Genomic DNA, 19130 nt, shown 5'->3' with positions numbered 1-19130 from the left:
ATTACAATTGGATTGGATTGGATGCTAAAAGTTAGATTCTAATTGGATTGGATCGGTTATTGGATGTCAATCTCAAAATCTAATTAAAAACCGATCCAATCCAATTACATTTATATCTATTAAAAAGTTATTTATATAATAAAACATATTGAAAAATGTAATAAATATTTATTATATTTTTATTAGATTTTTTTTGTATGTTGAATTTGTAACACTTGATTGTTTAGTGTATTTATTTTCATGATGTTTTGTTTTATTTTATTACTTAGAAATATTGTTGTTTTATAATTATTTAAAACTTTTAGCTACAATGTACTTGTAAGAATAGTATATTTATGAAGTATTAAACTTTAATAAAAAGTGATACTTATTTTGTTAAGTATTTTTCTTTATATTTTTAAGCTAATATTGAAATTTAAGTGTGTAATTGGATAAAACCGATCCAATCCAATTAGTAATTGGATTGGATTGGATTGGATTGGATTTTGAGGTCTAATTGGATTGGATCGGATGATGATTTTTCAAATCCAATTACTAATTGGATTGGATCGGATGAAGAAAAAAAGGTTGGATTGGATCGGATGCCCACCCCTACTAGTTACTGTTCTATGAACTTGTAGTTTAATGATAATTTATATTTTTGGTAGTGGAGATTGATGGTATCAGTTGTATTGTATGTGACCTGAAAGGTTTAACTGGAATTTTCAACAAAAAAGAAGAAGAAGAAGAAAGGCTTAACTTAAATCATCAATATATTTTGAGAAATGCTAAACGTAACCAGTGGTGCCTAGCACCCTTCTATATGTCAATATCGCTATTGGTCCGACTAAGTATTGGGTCTCATATAATTTAATATAATAGCTTTTAAAGAGTATCGCTAGCTAATCGCAACGTGACATGTCGCAAAAACACTAGGCACTACTGGTGCCTAATAACAATGCTCATATATTTTCAATAAATACAAGCATGTGTCAAATATGTTGCTATTTTCCAAGTGATCATTTCCCAAAAGTAACCGTGTTCTGCAAAAAGAAAAAACGCATACCCATTTAAATTTGTAATTTTGTATGTATATTTTCTCAAATAATATTATAATTATAGTTCATTACTAATTAAATCTAGTAATCCGTTTTGTATATTTACTTCCAAGAAAAATTGTCATTTTTCCATTTAAGAAAATAGTTTTTTTTGATTTTTTTGGCAAAAGGATAATAAATGAATATTGGAAACATATAACGTTAAAATTATTTGTTTGAAATCCTTCCCCAACAAATTGTTCAATGAAGTATATTGTTTGTTTTTCGTGGTCATCAAGTTACTTATCACAAGACTCTCTCTGTTAAAAATACAAGTACACTGTCAAGTAAAGTGTAATAGGTTTTTCATATCACTGTAATTCATAACTGACTATGAAAAATATAACTCATTCATACATTTGAAAGAATGAAAGAAAAAAAATATCCATGACATATACCAGTGCCAAACTCCATAGATGAAATTGCATAAAAACTACTTTCATACATAGCTTCCATTCTTTATGCAAATAATTCACGAATTTTACTATATTAATTAATAATAAACATAATGAAGAAAATCTTACAAGAAAAAACATAATTAAAAAAATAATTATTTCAACAAAAACTAATACCAGTAAATAAAAATAAAAATAATGATAACTAAATACAAAATCTTCTTACATTTGAATTATAAACTAACAGGAAGCCAATCAGATTCAACTTGAAAAAATTGATTGTTCAACATAGTATTTATCTCCATTTTAGTCTTTGAGATGGAAATCATAAAATCATGAAATATGATTTTATAAAATCCCATTGTCATAGCCAAATGATTGTCGAGAAATTTGACTAAAGTAGAATAGGGTTCCTCAAAAATTTCAAAGCAATCTTTTTTTTGCAAGCTCCAACTCCATGGTGTTCCACTTTTCTTTGTTATAGTCCAAAGTTGCAATAAGTGGTACATAAAGTCATCATCTTTAAACACACAAAGAAGTCCCAATTTTCCTCCATACTCCACAAGTTGATAACTGATATTATCATTGTAGTTAGCATTAATGCATGCTTCACCAAAATCCAAAGTAACAAATTCCCACTTTTCATTCTCTATATCAAACACAAATAATCTCTTCTTGGTAGTAAAAGCATATATATATCTTGATATACAAATCATTGACCTATAGTCAATAGACTCTTCATAATCACTAGGCAAACTTATTGTTTGTTCTAAAAGCTTCCAAACCCAAAATTTAGAATCAAAAACTTCACATCGGAAGGCAAGATGAATTTTAGATTTATATTTGATAGAATCACCACCAAAATTACGTGAAGAGAATCTAATAATCTTGTATCGAAGAGGATTAGATCCTATAGTAAGCATCATGATTTTTTGAGTGAAAAATCGGGTCTTGGGGTTCGGAATAGTTCGCCATTGTTGGGTTGTTGGCTTACAAACAAGGTATTTCGGAATGATATGACATGAACGATCAATACAAAGGAGAAGACCTTGTTTGGTGGCTGCTTCGATTCGAATATTAGGAGGAAGAAATTTTCTCAATGATAATTTTGCGGAAGAGTGTATGGAGATATAGTTAGTATAGTAATTACTACGCTTTTGACTTAGAATATGAATACCCGAAGTTATGTTGGTTCTTTTATGAAAAAGTTGTGTGAAATAACTTTCATAAGTGGCATCATTTACTTCTTTCGAAACCAATCTACAACGTGCTACTGTTTCTAGCGATGCTCTACATAATATTTCATATAGAAATATGTCCAAAGGAAGTTCCATAGTAATGGTAGAGAGATTTGTAAACTTTAGTAAAGAATATATGAAAGGGATATATATAAGAAAGGAAATAAAAGATATAAATGTTAAAACTAAAATTTAATGAGAAATCTCGGTATTTTTGGGAGCAAAGGAAGAAAAATATATAATAGGAAATTTTAGTCCTACTCTGCTAAGAATTATGAGTTCTATGTCCTATCTCAATATTTTTACATTTATTTATGTGGGATCATATATTATCAAAGGAAAATTTGATTTTTTATGCTTACGTTTGGTTAAAAAAAATTTTCTAAACAAATAATAACTAATATTTGTAAAATATAACAATTTTTATGATATCCCTAAAATACCCTCATTTACATCACCCCATTTACACCATCAGACCACTCATCGGGCTACCCATCGGACCATCCATCGGGCCACCCCATCGGGCCACCATCGGACCACCCATCGGGCCACCCATCGGACTAAATCTGCTACCAATTTTTTTTTTATGTTTTTGTACATACAAAAGTAGCATCAGGTGACCATCGGACCACCATCGGACCCCATCGGACTACCAATTGTTTTTTTTTTTTTTATTTTTGCACTAAAAAAAAGTATGGAAAATTTGAGAGGGGTATTTTTGGGTTTTAGATAAAGTGATCATATATTTTCAATGATGATATGTATTAGTTTAGAAATAAAATATTAGGTATATGTAAGTATAGAAAATCAAATTTCTCTTATCAAATATACCGTAACACTTAATACCGAAAAGATAAAGAAAAAGATTTATAATAATAATAATAAAGAAATAAAAGATTAGAAAAAATATATATTTAAAAAAGGACGTGTATATTTTAAAAGATTTTTTTTATTTTTGAAATATGTTTTTATAAAAGATTAATTGCTGTGAAGTTTTCAAATGAATTTAAAATTTTCGGAAGGTTACTGTTTGGATTAGTAATCTTCATTAAAATTACGATAACAGCATAAAAAAATAGGAAAATTCTATAATGCACATATTAATGCACCTCTATTTATTTTAGCATCCGAAATAATTTTTTAGTCAAATTTTTTCTCATGGTCATGTACATTATAATTATTTAAGACATCCTGCAAAATTTTAAGAAATTTGGAAAAGTTTAACACACTGAAAATTATGTTCAAACAGTGTGTTGCACGTGTGACTATTTTATTTTATACGCGTGTAAAATAGACTGTTTGTAAATTATTCCGAATTTTTCAAAATTTTGTAGGATATCTTAAATAACTATAACATACATGAATATGAAAAAAAAATTATACTAAATTTTTTTTCTGGATGCCGAAACAAGTTAAGGGTGCATCAGTACATCCCTTCTAATGGTGCATTATAGAATCACCCTAAAAAATATATAATTTACATGACTATGAGAAAAAATTTAACTAAAAAATTATTTGGGATACTCACTTTTAAGAGAGTGCATTATAGAATTTTTAGTAATTTTATTATTATTATTTTATAAAAAAAAAAATAAATAAAAATAAAAAAATAAAAAAAAAAACACATTAATTGGCAAAAACTAAACAAGAAGACAAGGACACACGAACCGTTGATCTAAACTTGACAACGACGACCAAAAATTGTTTATGAAGAAAATGACTTAACTCCTCTCGCAATAAAAACGACCAAACCTTGTAATTCCTGGATTTAGCAGTTGAAAACGTTAATATACCTCATCAGAAATTTCCTAGTAAATATACCATATGATATTCTGATGAAAAAGGAAGAAATGCTCATAAAAATCTCATCTTTAATGGTCTGGGTTTAATTCTTCTTTAAATGAAGTGATAGGTAGAGTTAATGCAAGCTTTTTTTTCACTTGGTTCGACTGAGAAGTAAAAGCAAATAAGTGGGTTCGTCTTGGTTAATGGATTTGGGTCAATGATGGAGCTTGGGTCAGATTTTGCCGGTCACTGTGTCTGTGAGTGCTGCGCTGTGGTGAGTGACAGTAGCGTACCGTTCATTCTTCTACATTTTTATGGTGCTTTCATCTGTGAAAGCGGTTGATGGGTCTTCTTCTACGCAACTACAACACTCTTGTTTATTATTTTTTTTCATTTTTTAAGAAGAAGGAGTTGATGCTTAGCAGGTATGGAAACTAGACCATTTGTGAATCTAAGTCTGTTTCTTGGTTCTATATGTGTACATATATACATGCGACTCTTTCAACCCTTTGATTTTAGTTTCTTGTTGTTCTGTTTCCCAAGGAAATACTAGGGAACAAAATGTCGGTGAGGAGCAGAGGAGGGGTTACCGGTGATTTAGCTAAAAGAAATGTTATGAGAAGGAATTGGGCTCTTTTGCTTTGCTTTGGCAGCTTTTGTGCAGGAATGTTCTTCACCAATAGGTACTTTTCTTTAATGGGCTCATATAATTTTTCATATTTGAGAGATTTATGCTCTCAGTTGGGGTGTTTCTTGTGAATTTTGTAATATGGTTTTGTCTGGCATTGTAATGAAAGTTTCCATTCTTAATTCTTCAGTCAAATTTTAGTTATGGCTTAGTATATCAGAACTTTCAATCCCCGTTATATATAAGGCGGAAATGAAAATCTGAAAATCCTAATTATTCATTCCCCCTTATAATATAATTGCTGGAAAGTTTATCATGTAGAACTGGTGTTGGAAGTAATTAATTATCATTAATGGATCGTGCTATGTGAACAGCGATGTTCAAAATTCTGTTATTTCCTGTTTAACTGTATCATTTTCACTTTATTACCATAAGATATTGTTGTTGTTTCATAACCAACTTTATGCTATATAATTTTGGAGTTGTAGCAGGATGTGGATTATGCCTGAAATTGGAAATACCTCAAGAACATCTGAAACGAGCAATAAACAGTTAGACATAGAATCCAAGGGTTGTAGTTCGAAAGTTGTAAGTGTGTTCATCATACTTCATCCAGAATATAATCAAGCCATTCATTGTTCTAATCTCAGCTTTATTAACATAAATTTGATTTTATGTCATTGATAAATTTATGCTCATGGTGGAAAAGGTTGTGAAGAATGCATCCACTGATGGTCTACAAGAGTTGGCCGATACTCAACAGGTCATTCGGTAGGTCATTCTTGTGCCTTTCCTTAAGCTGTAGAGGAGTTACATTTGTTAATTTCTAGTATTTTCACTGACTGGAACTACAACAATTATTGCTGATATGATATGCAGGATGATAAATAAGACAGTTTCAGATTTGGAGATGAAGTTAGCAGCTGCAAGGGCAGCCCGCGAGACTGTACATAATGAAAATTCTGTATCTGGAAATTTGAAGACTGTTGAATCTACCTCAAAAAGAAAGTACTCAATGGTTATAGGAATCAATACAGCATTTAGTAGCCGGAAGAGAAGAGATTCGGTTCGTATGACTTGGATGCCTCAAGGTGCTTTAGATAGTCGTTCTGTTTTCTTTGTATTTTCATGCTGTTTCAGCTGCTTATTTATGACTAATGAGATCTGCTTGAATTATTCTTACCAGGCGAGAAAAGAAAGAAGTTGGAAGAAGAGAAGGGCATAGTGATACGCTTTGTTATAGGTCACAGGTTAGAATTTATACCTTAGTATATTTGTCTAATGCAATTATAGTTTTTTTTTTTTGTTAATGCAACAAGCTATTAAGAACAAATAATTATAGTTATTTGTTCTTAATAGCTTTGTGACCTGAGCATCCTTTTTATTTATCGTTTTCCTTTTAGTTCAACATCTGGGGGTATTCTTGATAAAGCTATTGAAGCTGAGGAGCTTATGCAGGGAGACTTCATGAGGCTGGTGAGTTGCTTATCCATTTAATTTTGTCTGCTAAAGTTCAGGCTGTATAATTTATTAATTTACTTAAATTTACACAGAATCATGTTGAGGGTTACATGGAGTTATCAGCCAAGACAAAAACCTTTTTTTCCACCGCTGTGGCTATGTGGGATGCAGAATTTTATGTCAAAGTTGATGATGATGTTCATGTTAATATAGGTAAACAGAAGTCTCAGTTGATGATGTTGCTCATTCATAAACTGTTCGCTGTTGTTGCTGTTCTAAAATTTCCCCATTCTTAACTTTATTTGAAGTTTTGCCTTTTATTTTCAACAGCCACACTTGGGGCAACACTATCTAGGTATCGTACGAAATCTCGAGTTTATGTTGGTTGTATGAAGTCTGGTCCAGTCCTGGCTCGAAAGTAAGTTTAATTCTTAATTTTCTTTATTTTGATACAATATCGGGATGTGGTTTTTATTGTATTATTTGTGTGAATAGGGGGGTGAGGTACCATGAACCCGAGTATTGGAAATTCGGTACAGCAGGGAACAAATATTTCCGGCATGCTACAGGACAATTATATGCTATCTCAAAAGAGTTAGCCACATATATATCAATAAACCAGTAAGTTCTCTTCTAGTCATAACTTGTAAACTCAAAATTAAGTTCTAAGATCGATATAGTGAACGCGTTGGCAACTAAGCTATAATTTTATTGCTTAATTCTGTCAGAGATCTGCTGCACAAATATGCCAATGAAGATGTTTCAACAGGATCTTGGTTTATTGGATTAGATGTTGATTATATTGATGACAGGAGACTTTGTTGCGGCACCCCACCAGGTGAATTGAACATTCTTTAATAATTTTAAATTTCTTGGTATCCTTCACTATACATCTAAGAAATGTTTTTGGTGCAAGATCATTTTATATATTTACAAATGTTTCTCTCTAGGGGAAATTAGTAATACTAAGCCTGCAATGTTTCTATGTCTATGCAATCGCAGTGGTTAAAGTTGTAATCTTTTGCCTCTGAAAGGAACTTGTGCTCTTATGGTCATTTTGGAAGTTTTAGTTGACTGAATATTGAACTGATAATTCTTTCAGTCATCCAAATTTTAGATTTTTGGGGGTCAGTTTTCTGCTCTTAACATTCACAAAATCTCTTGGACTCATAAATCCTTGGGCTGTAAATGAACAAATTCTAGAGCTTTGTTCTCATATGCACAAGCACATACAACTTGAGTCTGGGAGAAAATAACTGAGTCCCTGCTAATTGCTAAATTAATAGTTTGGTCAGTCAATCATGTTAACCCCAGCAACAAATATGGGGAAGAACCAGTTGCCTGTTTTTTTAAGAACAGTTAAGAAATGAACAAAATGCTGTTAGGGAATCGTAAATGATATGTTGTTTTCAACAGATTGTGAGTGGAAGGCTCAGGCAGGCAACATCTGCGTTGCTTCATTTGATTGGCGATGCAGTGGGATTTGCAATTCTGTTGAGCGGATGGCAGAAGTTCATCGACGATGTGGTGAGGACGAGCATGCTCTATGGAGTGCGAGTTCCTGAGGGTAACAGGTAGCTGCTGTTTCATATTCAGGAAAGGATACAGAGAAACCCGGGGAAACTATTCTCGGTGTAGATAAGTACAGAAAGTTATGTAAGAGAAAATATTGCTGGTTGGATTTGAGGGGCCTATCTGCATTTTCTTCTGAGCAGATCAAAACCCCCTAAAGGCATCAAGATGGTATATACATTTGACACTATTCTTTATTGGTGGAGAGCTAATTTTTGCAAGTTTTCCAATCCATTTTATTTGTGGGCAGCCTTTACTTAATAAAATTAGTAGATATAGATATGCTTAAGTTCTTTCTTCCATTATTTATTTATAGTTTTAATACATTAAAGTAAAAGAAACACTTTTGGGAAGAATTATAATTGTTTTATAATTTAAGTATAGCTCCAATAATGAGTCAATCTCAAGTCTCTTCAAATTTGTACGAATATAGCTCCCAATTCAAAGTAAGCATGAGAAAATCATATTCAATCTAGGATTGAACTTCAGATCACTGCTTGATCGATATTGCCAATTATGGTAACCAGCTACTGTATATTCTTTCAGGTAAAAAATAAAGTTTCTACACATAATTATTTTTAGTATATTCATCTTAGTGTTTCGATCAGCCCAGTAATAATGTGACAACGTTCATGTATTTATTTGTATCTGACAAAAATTCAAAGTGACCAATTAGAAAACAAAACCAAAACAACAGTAGTTGGACATTAAAGAGGCGCTAAGTTGGATCAAGGTTGATAGATGGTTGGATATGATGCTCGAATTTGATAGTCTTAATGTGATCAATGATTTGATTAAAAACAAAAGCATGATCTGTCCCTACTTTCGGATTATCATACTCTTATTTATAGTTTATATTTAATTTTTTTGTAATTAGTATTAAGCAGGGCCGGCCCTGAAATAAAGTGGGTCATAGAAAAAAAAAAAGAATTTGGGCCCTTATATTAGAAAAAATATGGCATTTTTCAAAATCAGTAAAACAAATATATAACTTTGAAATAGGAAAAAAGAATTTTAGACCCCTGGGCTAGGTGGGCCCTAGGCACAGGCCTAGCCCGCCTATGCCCAGGGCCGGCACTGGTATTAAACAATCTGCTAATAAGGTGACACATATTTTGGTGCCATTTTTATTTTGAAGCTGATAGTATATTTAGTAGGAACAATTCATCTATTTCTGTTGCATCTTTAGTTTTGTAAGATATTATTATTTTTTTTTAAAAGAATTAAAATATTTCGATTAGTCTTGATAGTCTAAATTAGAAGAGACATACACAACAATAACAATAAAATATTGTCAAATATGACAATTTACGGCACCAAGATGCCTAGCATCACTACAAGGTGGCACTTTATAATTGGTTAATGGTTTTCTATAATCTTTAATAAAGTAAACTAAGACTCAATATAAAATTGCACCAATTTCTCTTCTTCCTGTTCAATTGATAAGTTAAATTAAGAAGTTTATAATCTGGTTAAGAATTATAAACACAATTTATGTGAAAACTTCCTATATTTCTATAGTAAGTTTAATCACAAAAAATAGCATCAAGCATAGCAACTAATAAAATCATACAAACAACTTAAACATAAAAGATAGAGATGGAAGAGAAAGAACATTGTTTGAAGTCCTCCACTAGTGCCTTCTACTTCTTGCTCTCCTTCTACACCCAGAATTCCTTTCAATTTTTGAATGGTAATAAAGCCAAAAATTTAAGTTTACAAAAAAAAAAACACCAAGACCGAGGCCTTACAAGCAGTTTCCCCTTTTTATTGTTGATTTTCGCAATTTCTCATTTTCAATTTCTTACTGCGACGACCGGATAGTATTTTCGCCATAACTATCACGATATAACTCGGAATTGAACGATACAAGATGTTTTGAAAAGATAAAAGAGAGATCTAGAATTTTCATTCAAAGAAAAAATTCCTAAAAGTGAATGGATCATAATTAGACTTTATTTTCAATCACAAATAGAATGTCTTTAGCATCTAAAACTTAAAAATTTTCAATTTATTTTTGAAAAGTGATCACTCAACTCTAGACCACGAATCTCAAAATTAAAAATGCAAATTTTGACCAAATTAAGACAACAAAAAATTCAACTAAGCATTATTGAAATTTCTTTTTTCTCATTATAATTCTCATATTTTTGTCTTAAAAAAGCTTTAAAAACACTAAAATTACTAAAAATTGAGATCTCCAAACATTTCTTGTAAAAACAAATAAAAACAAAAACGAAGCATAAACTTCAACAATAAAATGATGTTTCATAATTTTCAGCTTATTGAATTTTTAGTTAAAATTGCTATCAGTATTTTCTTTCTCATTGCTTCAAAAAAAGAAGTATTTTCTTTCTCATTATTGTAATTTCTTTTTTTAAAACGGCAATGTTCACCAATTTCTCTTGATTCTACTCTATCTACATGTAGTGGACTTACCTAGAATAACACACCAGACCCTTGAAATTAGTACCACAAAGTAACGGTCAATTAGGTAGAAGAACTAAATGATGAGCTATATGATACAAAAAACAAGCAAATTAAAAACCAGAAACATAGATGAATGGTGCTTATAGGCAACAAATAAAAGAAGCAAAAACTCCAAAAACAAAAATTCCTCTATTTAAGAAATGCTTATAGAAAACAATTAGTTTTACTCAAACATCGTCTAAACAGTAATAAACATAGACCTACTAATACTATCCAGAACTTTCTCCAAAATGCTGTCAAAAAAATAACCCTCACACTCAACCACAAACTAGTAAAAGAAACCAAGAACCTTCCCTCCCACATTTTTCCTACGTGCCTCTTCGTGATCCATGATTCCAGCAGAGGTCGTCAAAACAATGTACCCAAACTGCAAGTTTTTACATAAACAGGAATGTAAGAAAGAATGAAATAGACACTCTTAAGGTTAAGAGAATACAACTATTCATTTAGACTGTCCCTAAACAAAATTTCTAGACTTCTTAGCATTGTGCAAACAGAAACTAAGTTTAAATCAATCCCATGTTCAGATTTGCAAAATCCCAAAATGAGAAAGAATAAATGGACCTATTCTAGTTGAACATACAGATACTTAAGTAATCATCATTCATAGGATTGGACTAACCTGACGAGATGGAAGCAACCTTGCTGTCCACCCTTCAATCTCCTTCACACCGATATCGAATCTGGGACTTATAACGCCACACTTGTTCAGTCTACCATTGAGCTCCACCACAATTTTACCAGAACGGTGGTCATCAACATATTCAAACTCACCAATGTAACCTATAATAAAGAGAGGTAGAAAACAATACATTAAACACAGCAATGTAATGAATTAAACATACATAAAAGAAGCCAAGTTTCACATTTATTTACCGTGCTTCTGCATAACGATCAAGAACTTGATGATCACTTTCGATGAGGGTCTGATCATGACCTGTCTTTTGCCCCTCTTCTCAGCATTGTACATGCTCTTCAAGGCATCATTAAGGACACTGATTCTCACCATGGTAGCTTCTGCATATAGTATAAAAATGTATGAGACCCCTTCACAATAAAATGGAAAATAACAATATAGGTGGTGCACAACTGGCGGATTGGGAAGTTTGTGCAGTTTTTTATTAAGCAGTTTTTGTGGATCATACACAATAGATCTATTGTATTTAAACTAAAATCTTCATTACAAATAAAACATAATAATAAAATACTCCTGATAATTATAAGTTTAAAAAACTCAAAAGTCTCAAACACTTGAAACGTTCACCACAAAATAAAAAATGTTCAAAACAAAGTGAAGGAGGTCAAGCTATGAAGCATTGAAGCACTATACACAGTACTAATGGTAAATTATACACAAACCAAAAGTGCAATTAATCCATGAGCTTCTGATTGTTCTTGTATTTCCAGCAATACAAATGATTAGCACAAACAAAAAAAAATACGTGCAGATATCTACATGTTTGAAAAGTTGTTTAATATCATATAGTTTTCGGGGCAAAAGGAGATAATCAGTACTACAGTGTCATATAAAATATAGAAATAAAAGCACCAAGCCTAATTCAGCATACATAATTCTAATGGCCAAATCGTTGTCATTTATCATTATACAAAAAAACAAAAAAAAAAACACACACACACACTTATAGAAAAAGAGCAGCAAACCTAAATGAGTAAGAATAATAATCAGTTGACCACACAAATAATGGTTGTGTAGTCTCTATATCTGACCTTGTGAAGGAGAGAGAAATTGAGTTAGTGAGTGGTGAAGACGTTATCGGAGAATAGGGAGAGAGGAAGCAACTAAGGTGGGGCAGCACTTGCGGTGTGAGTCTGAGAAGATGACCGTCACAATGGTCGCCTCGACTGCGAGTCTGAGAAGGCAGCGGCAGCTTAAGCTGAATTGAGAAAGAGAGGAAAAGGTATGTAGCGCTACTTCACTTTTTTAGGGTTAGGGTTTGTTGGGCTTCGACTTGGGTTTAGGCCCTGTATGTAACAAGTAAAAAATGGGAAAATACAGAATATATGGGATTTTATAAAAAAAGTTACAAAAAAATATGACATTTATAAGTTTATCACATTTTCTTACATTTAAAGTTTTTTATGGTATAAAATATGCCACATTTTTATGAATTTAATATTCAAACTTATATTTTATACTAGTATATTGTTACGTGCGATGCACGTATGCTATGTTTTATATTAAGTATTATATTATGAGTTCGGAAGGAAATCTCAAAATCTCGATTATAAAGTAACAAAGAAGTATTAAAATTTCATCTGCTCATTATAAAGCTACCTTTACTCAAAATAGCACAACAAAAGTAACAAAGAAGTATTAAAGGTGTAAATTTTACCAAAAGCAATGAGAATTAACAACTGATGATTACATTCTGTTTCAGTAGGTGAAATTGAGAGAGAGACTTTTGTTGTGTTTGCCTGTATGGGTGATGAATGGGTTAATAGTAAAGATTGTTTAATTTTTTGGTTTTAATTATTATGTTTATTTTTTGAAATTTGAATGAAGCAAAAATTTCAAAAAATGGTAGGATTTGTTAGAGAGATATGTGGGTAAGATATTTTTTTTAATTTAAAAAAAGATTGTTTAATTTTTTGGTTTAATTATTGGGTTTATTTATTTGTTAACGTTTAACTTAACAGTCCGTTAAGTTAATCGTGTAAGACTAAATAAAAAAAGAAATCGTTAAACCAAACTCGTTAAACCAAGAATTTGTCGTTATATAGGCACTTTTAATATATACTAGCAAAAATTACGTGCGAGGCACGTATACTAAATTTTATGCTAGTTTTTTTTCTATGTTATTTGAAAATGATGCAATTAAAAATTAAAGAAAAAATATTATTAGTTATTAGGTGAAATTATTATTATGTGTATTTAAATATTATAGTTTATAATGCTGTCAATTAAAAGTGAATACCGAATGTAATATATTAGGAGGCGTTTGGTTGGGAGGAATGAAAATATAGGAATAGGAATGGGAATGGGAATAAGAATGGAATGGAATAAAATTTAAAATGCATAAAAAAAAATTATAAAAAAATCATTAATTTTTTTTTCTTGTTACATTGGAATGGTCATTCCCTTCTTTTTAAAATAGAATAACCATTCCACTAATACTTTAAAATGCAACCAAACAAAGGAATAGAATGAAAATTATTTCCTTTCCATTCCATTCCATTTCATTACCTCCAACCAAACGCCACCTTAGTGTTTAAGAAAGCTTGATGATTTAAATATGTTCTTAAGTTAATCCAAAAATAAATTAAAAGGTGATGTTCCAATACTTAAAGAAACATTACTTAAATGAGTGTAAGATAGAAAGAAAATTAAAAATCAATCTCTAAATTGTTGATAATTGAAGATATCATTTGTCTAAAAATTGTAGATAAGAAAATTAATGATAGTCATTGGTGGATTTCAATCATCATTTGCTTCGATAGAGACAATAGTGTAATTTTCGTATTTTGCACTTTTCATTCTAGCTGGGTCCGCATATATCTGAATTGTCCATTTTTTCATTGATAAATTAAATATGGTAGTGTCGACAAAGCGGCAGTGTTCCTACAAATCGTGATGTATTTTCATTTAAAATGATTAGACATGGTGTGCATAGCTTATTTAATTAAAAAAAATCAACTTATGAAAGGCATGTAAAACTATTTTATTTTTTTAAAATTACACCTTTGCGGTATATTTCATTAGTTGGGCAGCAGTACACGAAAATATTTTTTCCACAATATCTGCGAACATGACGACGGATAGCTCTTTGTATTGTCATCAAGTTCAACATATGCTATAGCATTGTAAAATGCATAATAAGATTGTTAGTATCTTTTTTTTATTATAATTTTAACTTAATTTCAATAACATCATATGTTTTTTGTAATATACCGTGGTGTAAGAAATCCTTCACATTTGCATGATGGCTTGTCACATATAATTTTTTCATTGCGATTGTATAAATCTATTTTTTTATGACATGCGTCACATAACATGTAATAAAAACTCTGGACAGTATCAATTATTTTTATTGCCGCCTCAATCCAAAATTATTTTTTCTACATCCAAATTAAATGGTGTTAATAATAGTAAGATATTGAAACAAAAGTTTTATAAAGTAAATATTGTAGTAGTCTTTACCTCATTCAGTTGCAGATTTTTCATCAACTCTGAAATTTGGATGTTAGTCACTATTTCGCTAATTTATTTAATTGTGCTTCTAATTTATGAGCACATGATCAAAAAAAATACTGTAATGTACTCTCTGATTTGGTTTTTTTTTTTTTTTTGCATCTAATGCCTCAAGTTTAATTATGATAAGTTTTGGTGGGTTTTAGTAAATGTTTTTCTTTTTCTGGTTTGCATTAATAGCTAGAACATGGAGAAATTAATAAGATTGACATTCCTTTTTGTCGCAGCATGTACAAAGCAGCATAATTATAATAATGCTTCAAGTTGCTATTATTTTTATTTAACAGAAGACGAAATTATAAATTTTATGACTTCTTAGTTATACTGTATGTGCTAAAATATAAATTTTTTCTTTTAATGAGTGTTTTTATAGGAAAATGGTAATTCTAGAAGAGAAGAAGAGAAGAAGAAGAGAAAAATCATAAATGTACAACAGCAAAAACCCAATCGTATTTTTTTTTTTAGATTTAATAGAATTTATTTTATTTATTTTATTATATATAAATAAAAAGTGACCCATGAATTTCTCATAAACTATTTTATTTTTAATAATAAATTATTTTATTTTTAATATAAATAAAAAGTGACCCATGAATTTCTCATAAACTATTTTATTTTTAATAATAAATCATTTTATTTTTAATATAAATAAAAAGTCTCCCACGAATTTCTCATAAACCAAGAATTCGGTTTATAGACACACTTTATATAGAATAGATATAAAGATTTGTGTTTCTAGCCTAATTAATTTTATCTTGAGAATTTTTTACATATATACATAAAATGTAAAATTATTGCATTACACCGCAAACTTAAATTAATGTTCTAATTTTTAAAATTAAACATACCAAATGCCCACTATTTTATAGCGCGTAAGTGATTTGGTTTTTTTTTTTTTTTCGTTTCAATTTTTTTGGGAGATATCTTTCACTAGCTCTTTTATTTTTTTCTTCTATTTCGTAAGGTACTTTTATTTAATATTTAATTTAGAAATTATTTTTTGATCTTAATACTAATGTGTTGGACTCAAAAAAAAATATATTATTGTGACCTATTATTTAAAATCATTATTTTAAAATATAAAAATTGTATATTTTTTTATCAATACAAAAAAAAAGTCAAAACCAACAATTTAATTTATTTTATAATTTCTTCACAAATAAAATGTTGTATTTACAGCTCCTGATTTAATAGGAAAGTTGCATTTAGGATTTTATTTATTTTTTTTTTTTTTGAATTGTGGTCTTGTTTAGACTGTGTACGAGCTATTTATAATGTGTATATTGACTATAAATACCCTGTTATAGTAATTAGGTTTAATATTTGTTTATATCTTTGTATTTGATTCATATCTTATAAGAAAGAATATTTTTGTTTTGTAAAAAATAGTGTGTTTATCTCTTTCTACGTGTTTATATACTCATATACTTAGATAGAATTTGATTCTCATGTTTGTTTTGTGAAGAATAAGGTGACAAGGAAAATGACTACAATGGCTGCTTAAAGGCGGTGTATACCAGTTCAATTTCATTCCTGCAATCAATCCATTTGTTCTACCACTAAAATCAGATGCCTTAAATCTCTTCACTCAATTCAAAACTATGGTTGAAAATCAATTTAAAACAAAAATAAATTTATTAAAACTGATTAGGGTCGAGAGTTTTGACAGCTTTTGAGAAAAAGAAAATATATATTTTTTTATAATTTTAAATTATTTTAATAATTAATATTAAGTAAATCACTACAAATTTACCATAAAAAATTAAGTCTATATGTTAAGTGATACAAAATGTAAAATTTAAGTAGATTTATCATCAATATCTCTAATAATAATTCTCTTTTTTTTTTATTAATAATAATTATCCTTGACTCTCTGTCACTTGGGGCCGGGGATATAGGAAGAGAAGAGAGTTAGCTTAAACTGTCATACAACGAAACGCATATCGAAACACACAAGCACGCATATATAACAGAAATATATATATATATATATATATTATTTATTACGTGTGGGTATCGGTAAGAAACTTCAGCAAGTCTCTTCCTGGAGAAGCCCACGAAACCAAACTATTTCATATAAATATATTATAAATAGGGCATTTATATCTCTACTTCTCTTCCATTTTGATTTGACCCTTTGTTTTTTCCGCTCACCCAATTTATCAATCTTTATCTTCCCAAACCCTTGACACTCATTTTTCCTGATTGGTATGTTGATGTTGGTTTTTATATCTCTTTATGGTTAAACTTGACACTGACCCTTTTGATCTTTTGTTTTAAATTTTCATTTTATATATTTATATATGACACTTTTTTCTTTCTGGGTAAGTGATGTTTTGTGGGGTTGTGATGTTTCGGTGTTTGAAATCCGCAGATAGCTCAAGAGGTGGAAATTTTACTATGGCCAAAAGTCCATTCAAGATTGAACATCCAATGGGTTTGTTCCTTTTCAATTTTATTATTATGTTTGTTTGTTTATCAATGATATTTTTAAATTGAAAATAGAATTTTTATATTCCCACTTGGGTTGAATTAAATAGATGAATTGGGTATTTTGAATTGCTTATGAGTTGGTTTTACGTTGAGTATGGAATGAATTAAAGAAGACTACGGTTCTTTCTGATCTTGGGTTTTTTTTAGAAAGATTGGGCATGGTTTAACATATCCAAAAATCCTGGTATTAGTGCTAGCATAGCAACTTTATTGTTTGGCTTGGTCTCTGAGTGGTTTTATATTATCATAGTTAGCCCCTACTAATGACATTTTTCATGCTTACACAACTTAAGATTGTTCTTGAATATGATTGAACATTGTTTTTTTGCTTGATTATTTTTGGTTTATTTTCTTATGGCTTTTTGGTCTTCCCAATATAGAAAGGAGGCAGGCTGAAGCTCTTCGCATCAAAGAGAAGTATCCAGACAGAATACCTGTACAACGTTTCTCCTTTATGAAGAATATGTTTGCTTAGTTTTAACTCTTTGGATGTATAATTAACTTGATTGTGTCATTCAGGTTATTGTGGAGAAGGCTGGAAAAAGTGACATTCCTGACATTGATAAGAAGAAGTTAGTAGTCCAATCTTTCTGTTACAATTACATTATTGGTTTTGCTGGAATCTAAATCTGCAAATTGTTTTTTTTATGCATGTTAAGCTTGCCATAGTTTCTAACTTCATTTATTAAGTCTCTAAAGGTGCCAGTGAGACAGGGTAATTTGATGCATACTTGCCTTGTGAATCATATAAATTATTCTATATCCACCTAACTGTCTGCATTGGTCTTGGTTTTTGGGCTTAGTCATTTCCTTAGAAATGTTATATATGATATTGATATTGTTCAAAGTTTAATCTTGAGCTTGCCAATATGGACACGATATAATTGGTTTCTGAGGTGAATTTCTTTAAGGAAAAAAAAAAGAAAAAGCAAATTGATTGTTGTAGTTGCTTGCCTTGTACATATGTTTTGCAAAGTTTAATTGCTTCATCTTTCTGGATTGGATTCTGGGGCAAGCAAATGCTTAAAAGGATTGGGAAAATTAAATGAAGTTCTAGGAGTGATTATGAGAGTTGGGTCCTAAACTTTTTTCTGTAAAGTGGTTCTTGGTAGTCTTCAAATACCGGTGTTCAATTGTTTTTTTGGGCCATATCAAAGGGATTCAATCAAGGTTGTAATGCTTTTTGTTTTTTCAATTGCAGATATCTTGTTCCAGCAGATTTAACAGTAGGACAGTTTGTCTATGTTGTCCGAAAAAGGATCAAACTAAGCGCTGAGAAGGCTATATTTGTCTTTGTGAAGAACACTTTACCTCCCACTGGTAAACTATAAGAAACCATTCTTATTAAGAAATACTATTCATTATTCAAAAGTTATAGTTTTGTAATTTTCATTCCTTTTTTTACAGCTTCCTTAATGTCTGCTCTTTATGAGGATCACAAGGATGAAGATGGATTTTTATATATGACTTACAGTGGCGAGAACACCTTTGGGACCTCTTATGAGCAACAATGCTTTGAGTAAAATAATAACTTTAAACTTGTACATTCCCATAGCTTTGTCTCTTCAAACCAATGTTCTCATCCAATTATGATTAAACTCCATTGATGATGTCTATTGTAATTAATAGATTCAATGCCATCAATTATATTTGCTGAAAAGCATTTGAGTTATATGTGACATTTTAATTTGGATCCTAAATGAATGGTATTAAATACTCAGTACTCTGTTCTTTGGAGTTTCTTTGTCTAATAGATAAGGTAAATTATCATCACCATGTTCA

General features: G+C 30.3%; 4 protein-coding genes across 8 annotated transcripts; 2 read left to right on the top strand and 2 right to left on the bottom strand.

Annotated features, from left to right (window-relative positions):
* Positions 1–1007: 1007 nt before the first annotated feature.
* On the bottom strand, positions 1008–2991 carry LOC133038803 (uncharacterized). The gene has a single exon (XM_061117131.1). The coding sequence runs from the start codon at positions 2803–2805 to the stop codon at positions 1705–1707; it is 1101 nt and encodes a 366-aa protein (XP_060973114.1). The 5' UTR covers positions 2806–2991; the 3' UTR covers positions 1008–1704.
* A 1288-nt stretch (positions 2992–4279) lies between these two features.
* Positions 4280–8573, top strand: LOC133038797 (probable beta-1,3-galactosyltransferase 2). 4 transcript variants are annotated; one of them, XM_061117116.1, is made up of 12 exons: positions 4280–4919; positions 5038–5177; positions 5605–5710; positions 5832–5893; positions 6002–6213; positions 6309–6372; positions 6526–6598; positions 6676–6796; positions 6914–7001; positions 7079–7204; positions 7312–7421; positions 8000–8573. In XM_061117116.1, exons 2-12 carry the CDS (start codon positions 5056–5058, stop codon positions 8146–8148), a joined length of 1233 nt encoding a protein of 410 aa, XP_060973099.1. In that variant the 5' UTR covers positions 4280–4919; positions 5038–5055; the 3' UTR covers positions 8149–8573. The 4 variants fall into 4 exon arrangements, with proteins under 4 accessions (XP_060973099.1, XP_060973106.1, XP_060973108.1 ...); XM_061117123.1 differs by having other exon boundaries at positions 4282–4919; positions 5611–5710; XM_061117125.1 differs by having other exon boundaries at positions 4290–4919; positions 5614–5710.
* Positions 8574–10752: 2179 nt separating this feature from the next.
* LOC133038802 (small ribosomal subunit protein uS8z/uS8w) lies at positions 10753–12644 on the bottom strand. The gene is made up of 4 exons (XM_061117128.1): positions 12374–12644; positions 11522–11662; positions 11268–11428; positions 10753–11012 (listed from the first exon to the last, which is right to left on the bottom strand). Exons 2-4 carry the CDS (start codon positions 11652–11654, stop codon positions 10914–10916), a joined length of 393 nt encoding a protein of 130 aa, XP_060973111.1. The 5' UTR covers positions 11655–11662; positions 12374–12644; the 3' UTR covers positions 10753–10913.
* A 4110-nt stretch (positions 12645–16754) lies between these two features.
* Positions 16755–19124, top strand: LOC133038792 (autophagy-related protein 8C-like). 2 transcript variants are annotated; one of them, XM_061117111.1, is made up of 6 exons: positions 16755–17063; positions 17230–17292; positions 17729–17784; positions 17868–17920; positions 18550–18668; positions 18756–19124. In XM_061117111.1, exons 2-6 carry the CDS (start codon positions 17256–17258, stop codon positions 18869–18871), a joined length of 381 nt encoding a protein of 126 aa, XP_060973094.1. In that variant the 5' UTR covers positions 16755–17063; positions 17230–17255; the 3' UTR covers positions 18872–19124. The 2 variants fall into 2 exon arrangements, with proteins under 2 accessions (XP_060973094.1, XP_060973093.1); XM_061117110.1 differs by lacking the exon at positions 16755–17063 and having other exon boundaries at positions 17099–17292.
* The last annotated feature ends 6 nt before the right edge of the window (positions 19125–19130 follow it).

The sequence above is a fragment of the Cannabis sativa genome, chromosome 1 (genome assembly GCF_029168945.1).
Source record: "Cannabis sativa cultivar Pink pepper isolate KNU-18-1 chromosome 1, ASM2916894v1, whole genome shotgun sequence".
Taxonomy (NCBI): Eukaryota; Viridiplantae; Streptophyta; class Magnoliopsida; order Rosales; family Cannabaceae; genus Cannabis; species Cannabis sativa.
This window is presented reverse-complemented; position numbering and strand designations above follow the sequence as displayed.

Coding starts and splice junctions, on each gene's coding strand:
- LOC133038803 (XM_061117131.1), bottom strand. CDS start 2,805: ATGGAACTTCCTTTGGACATATTTCTATATGAAATATTATGTAGAGCA.
- LOC133038797 (XM_061117116.1), top strand. CDS start 5,056: ATGTCGGTGAGGAGCAGAGGAGGGGTTACCGGTGATTTAGCTAAAAGA. Junction 6,373..6,525: donor CGCTTTGTTATAGGTCACAG/GTTAGAATTTAT, acceptor TTTTCCTTTTAG/TTCAACATCTGGGGGTATTC. Junction 6,797..6,913: donor TGATGTTCATGTTAATATAG/GTAAACAGAAGT, acceptor TATTTTCAACAG/CCACACTTGGGGCAACACTA.
- LOC133038802 (XM_061117128.1), bottom strand. CDS start 11,654: ATGGTGAGAATCAGTGTCCTTAATGATGCCTTGAAGAGCATGTACAAT. Junction 11,429..11,521: donor GATCGTTATGCAGAAGCACG/GTAAATAAATGT, acceptor TCTTTATTATAG/GTTACATTGGTGAGTTTGAA. Junction 11,013..11,267: donor GGTTGCTTCCATCTCGTCAG/GTTAGTCCAATC, acceptor AAAAACTTGCAG/TTTGGGTACATTGTTTTGAC.
- LOC133038792 (XM_061117110.1), top strand. CDS start 17,187: ATGTTTTGTGGGGTTGTGATGTTTCGGTGTTTGAAATCCGCAGATAGC. Junction 17,293..17,728: donor CAAGATTGAACATCCAATGG/GTTTGTTCCTTT, acceptor TTCCCAATATAG/AAAGGAGGCAGGCTGAAGCT. Junction 18,669..18,755: donor GAACACTTTACCTCCCACTG/GTAAACTATAAG, acceptor CTTTTTTTACAG/CTTCCTTAATGTCTGCTCTT.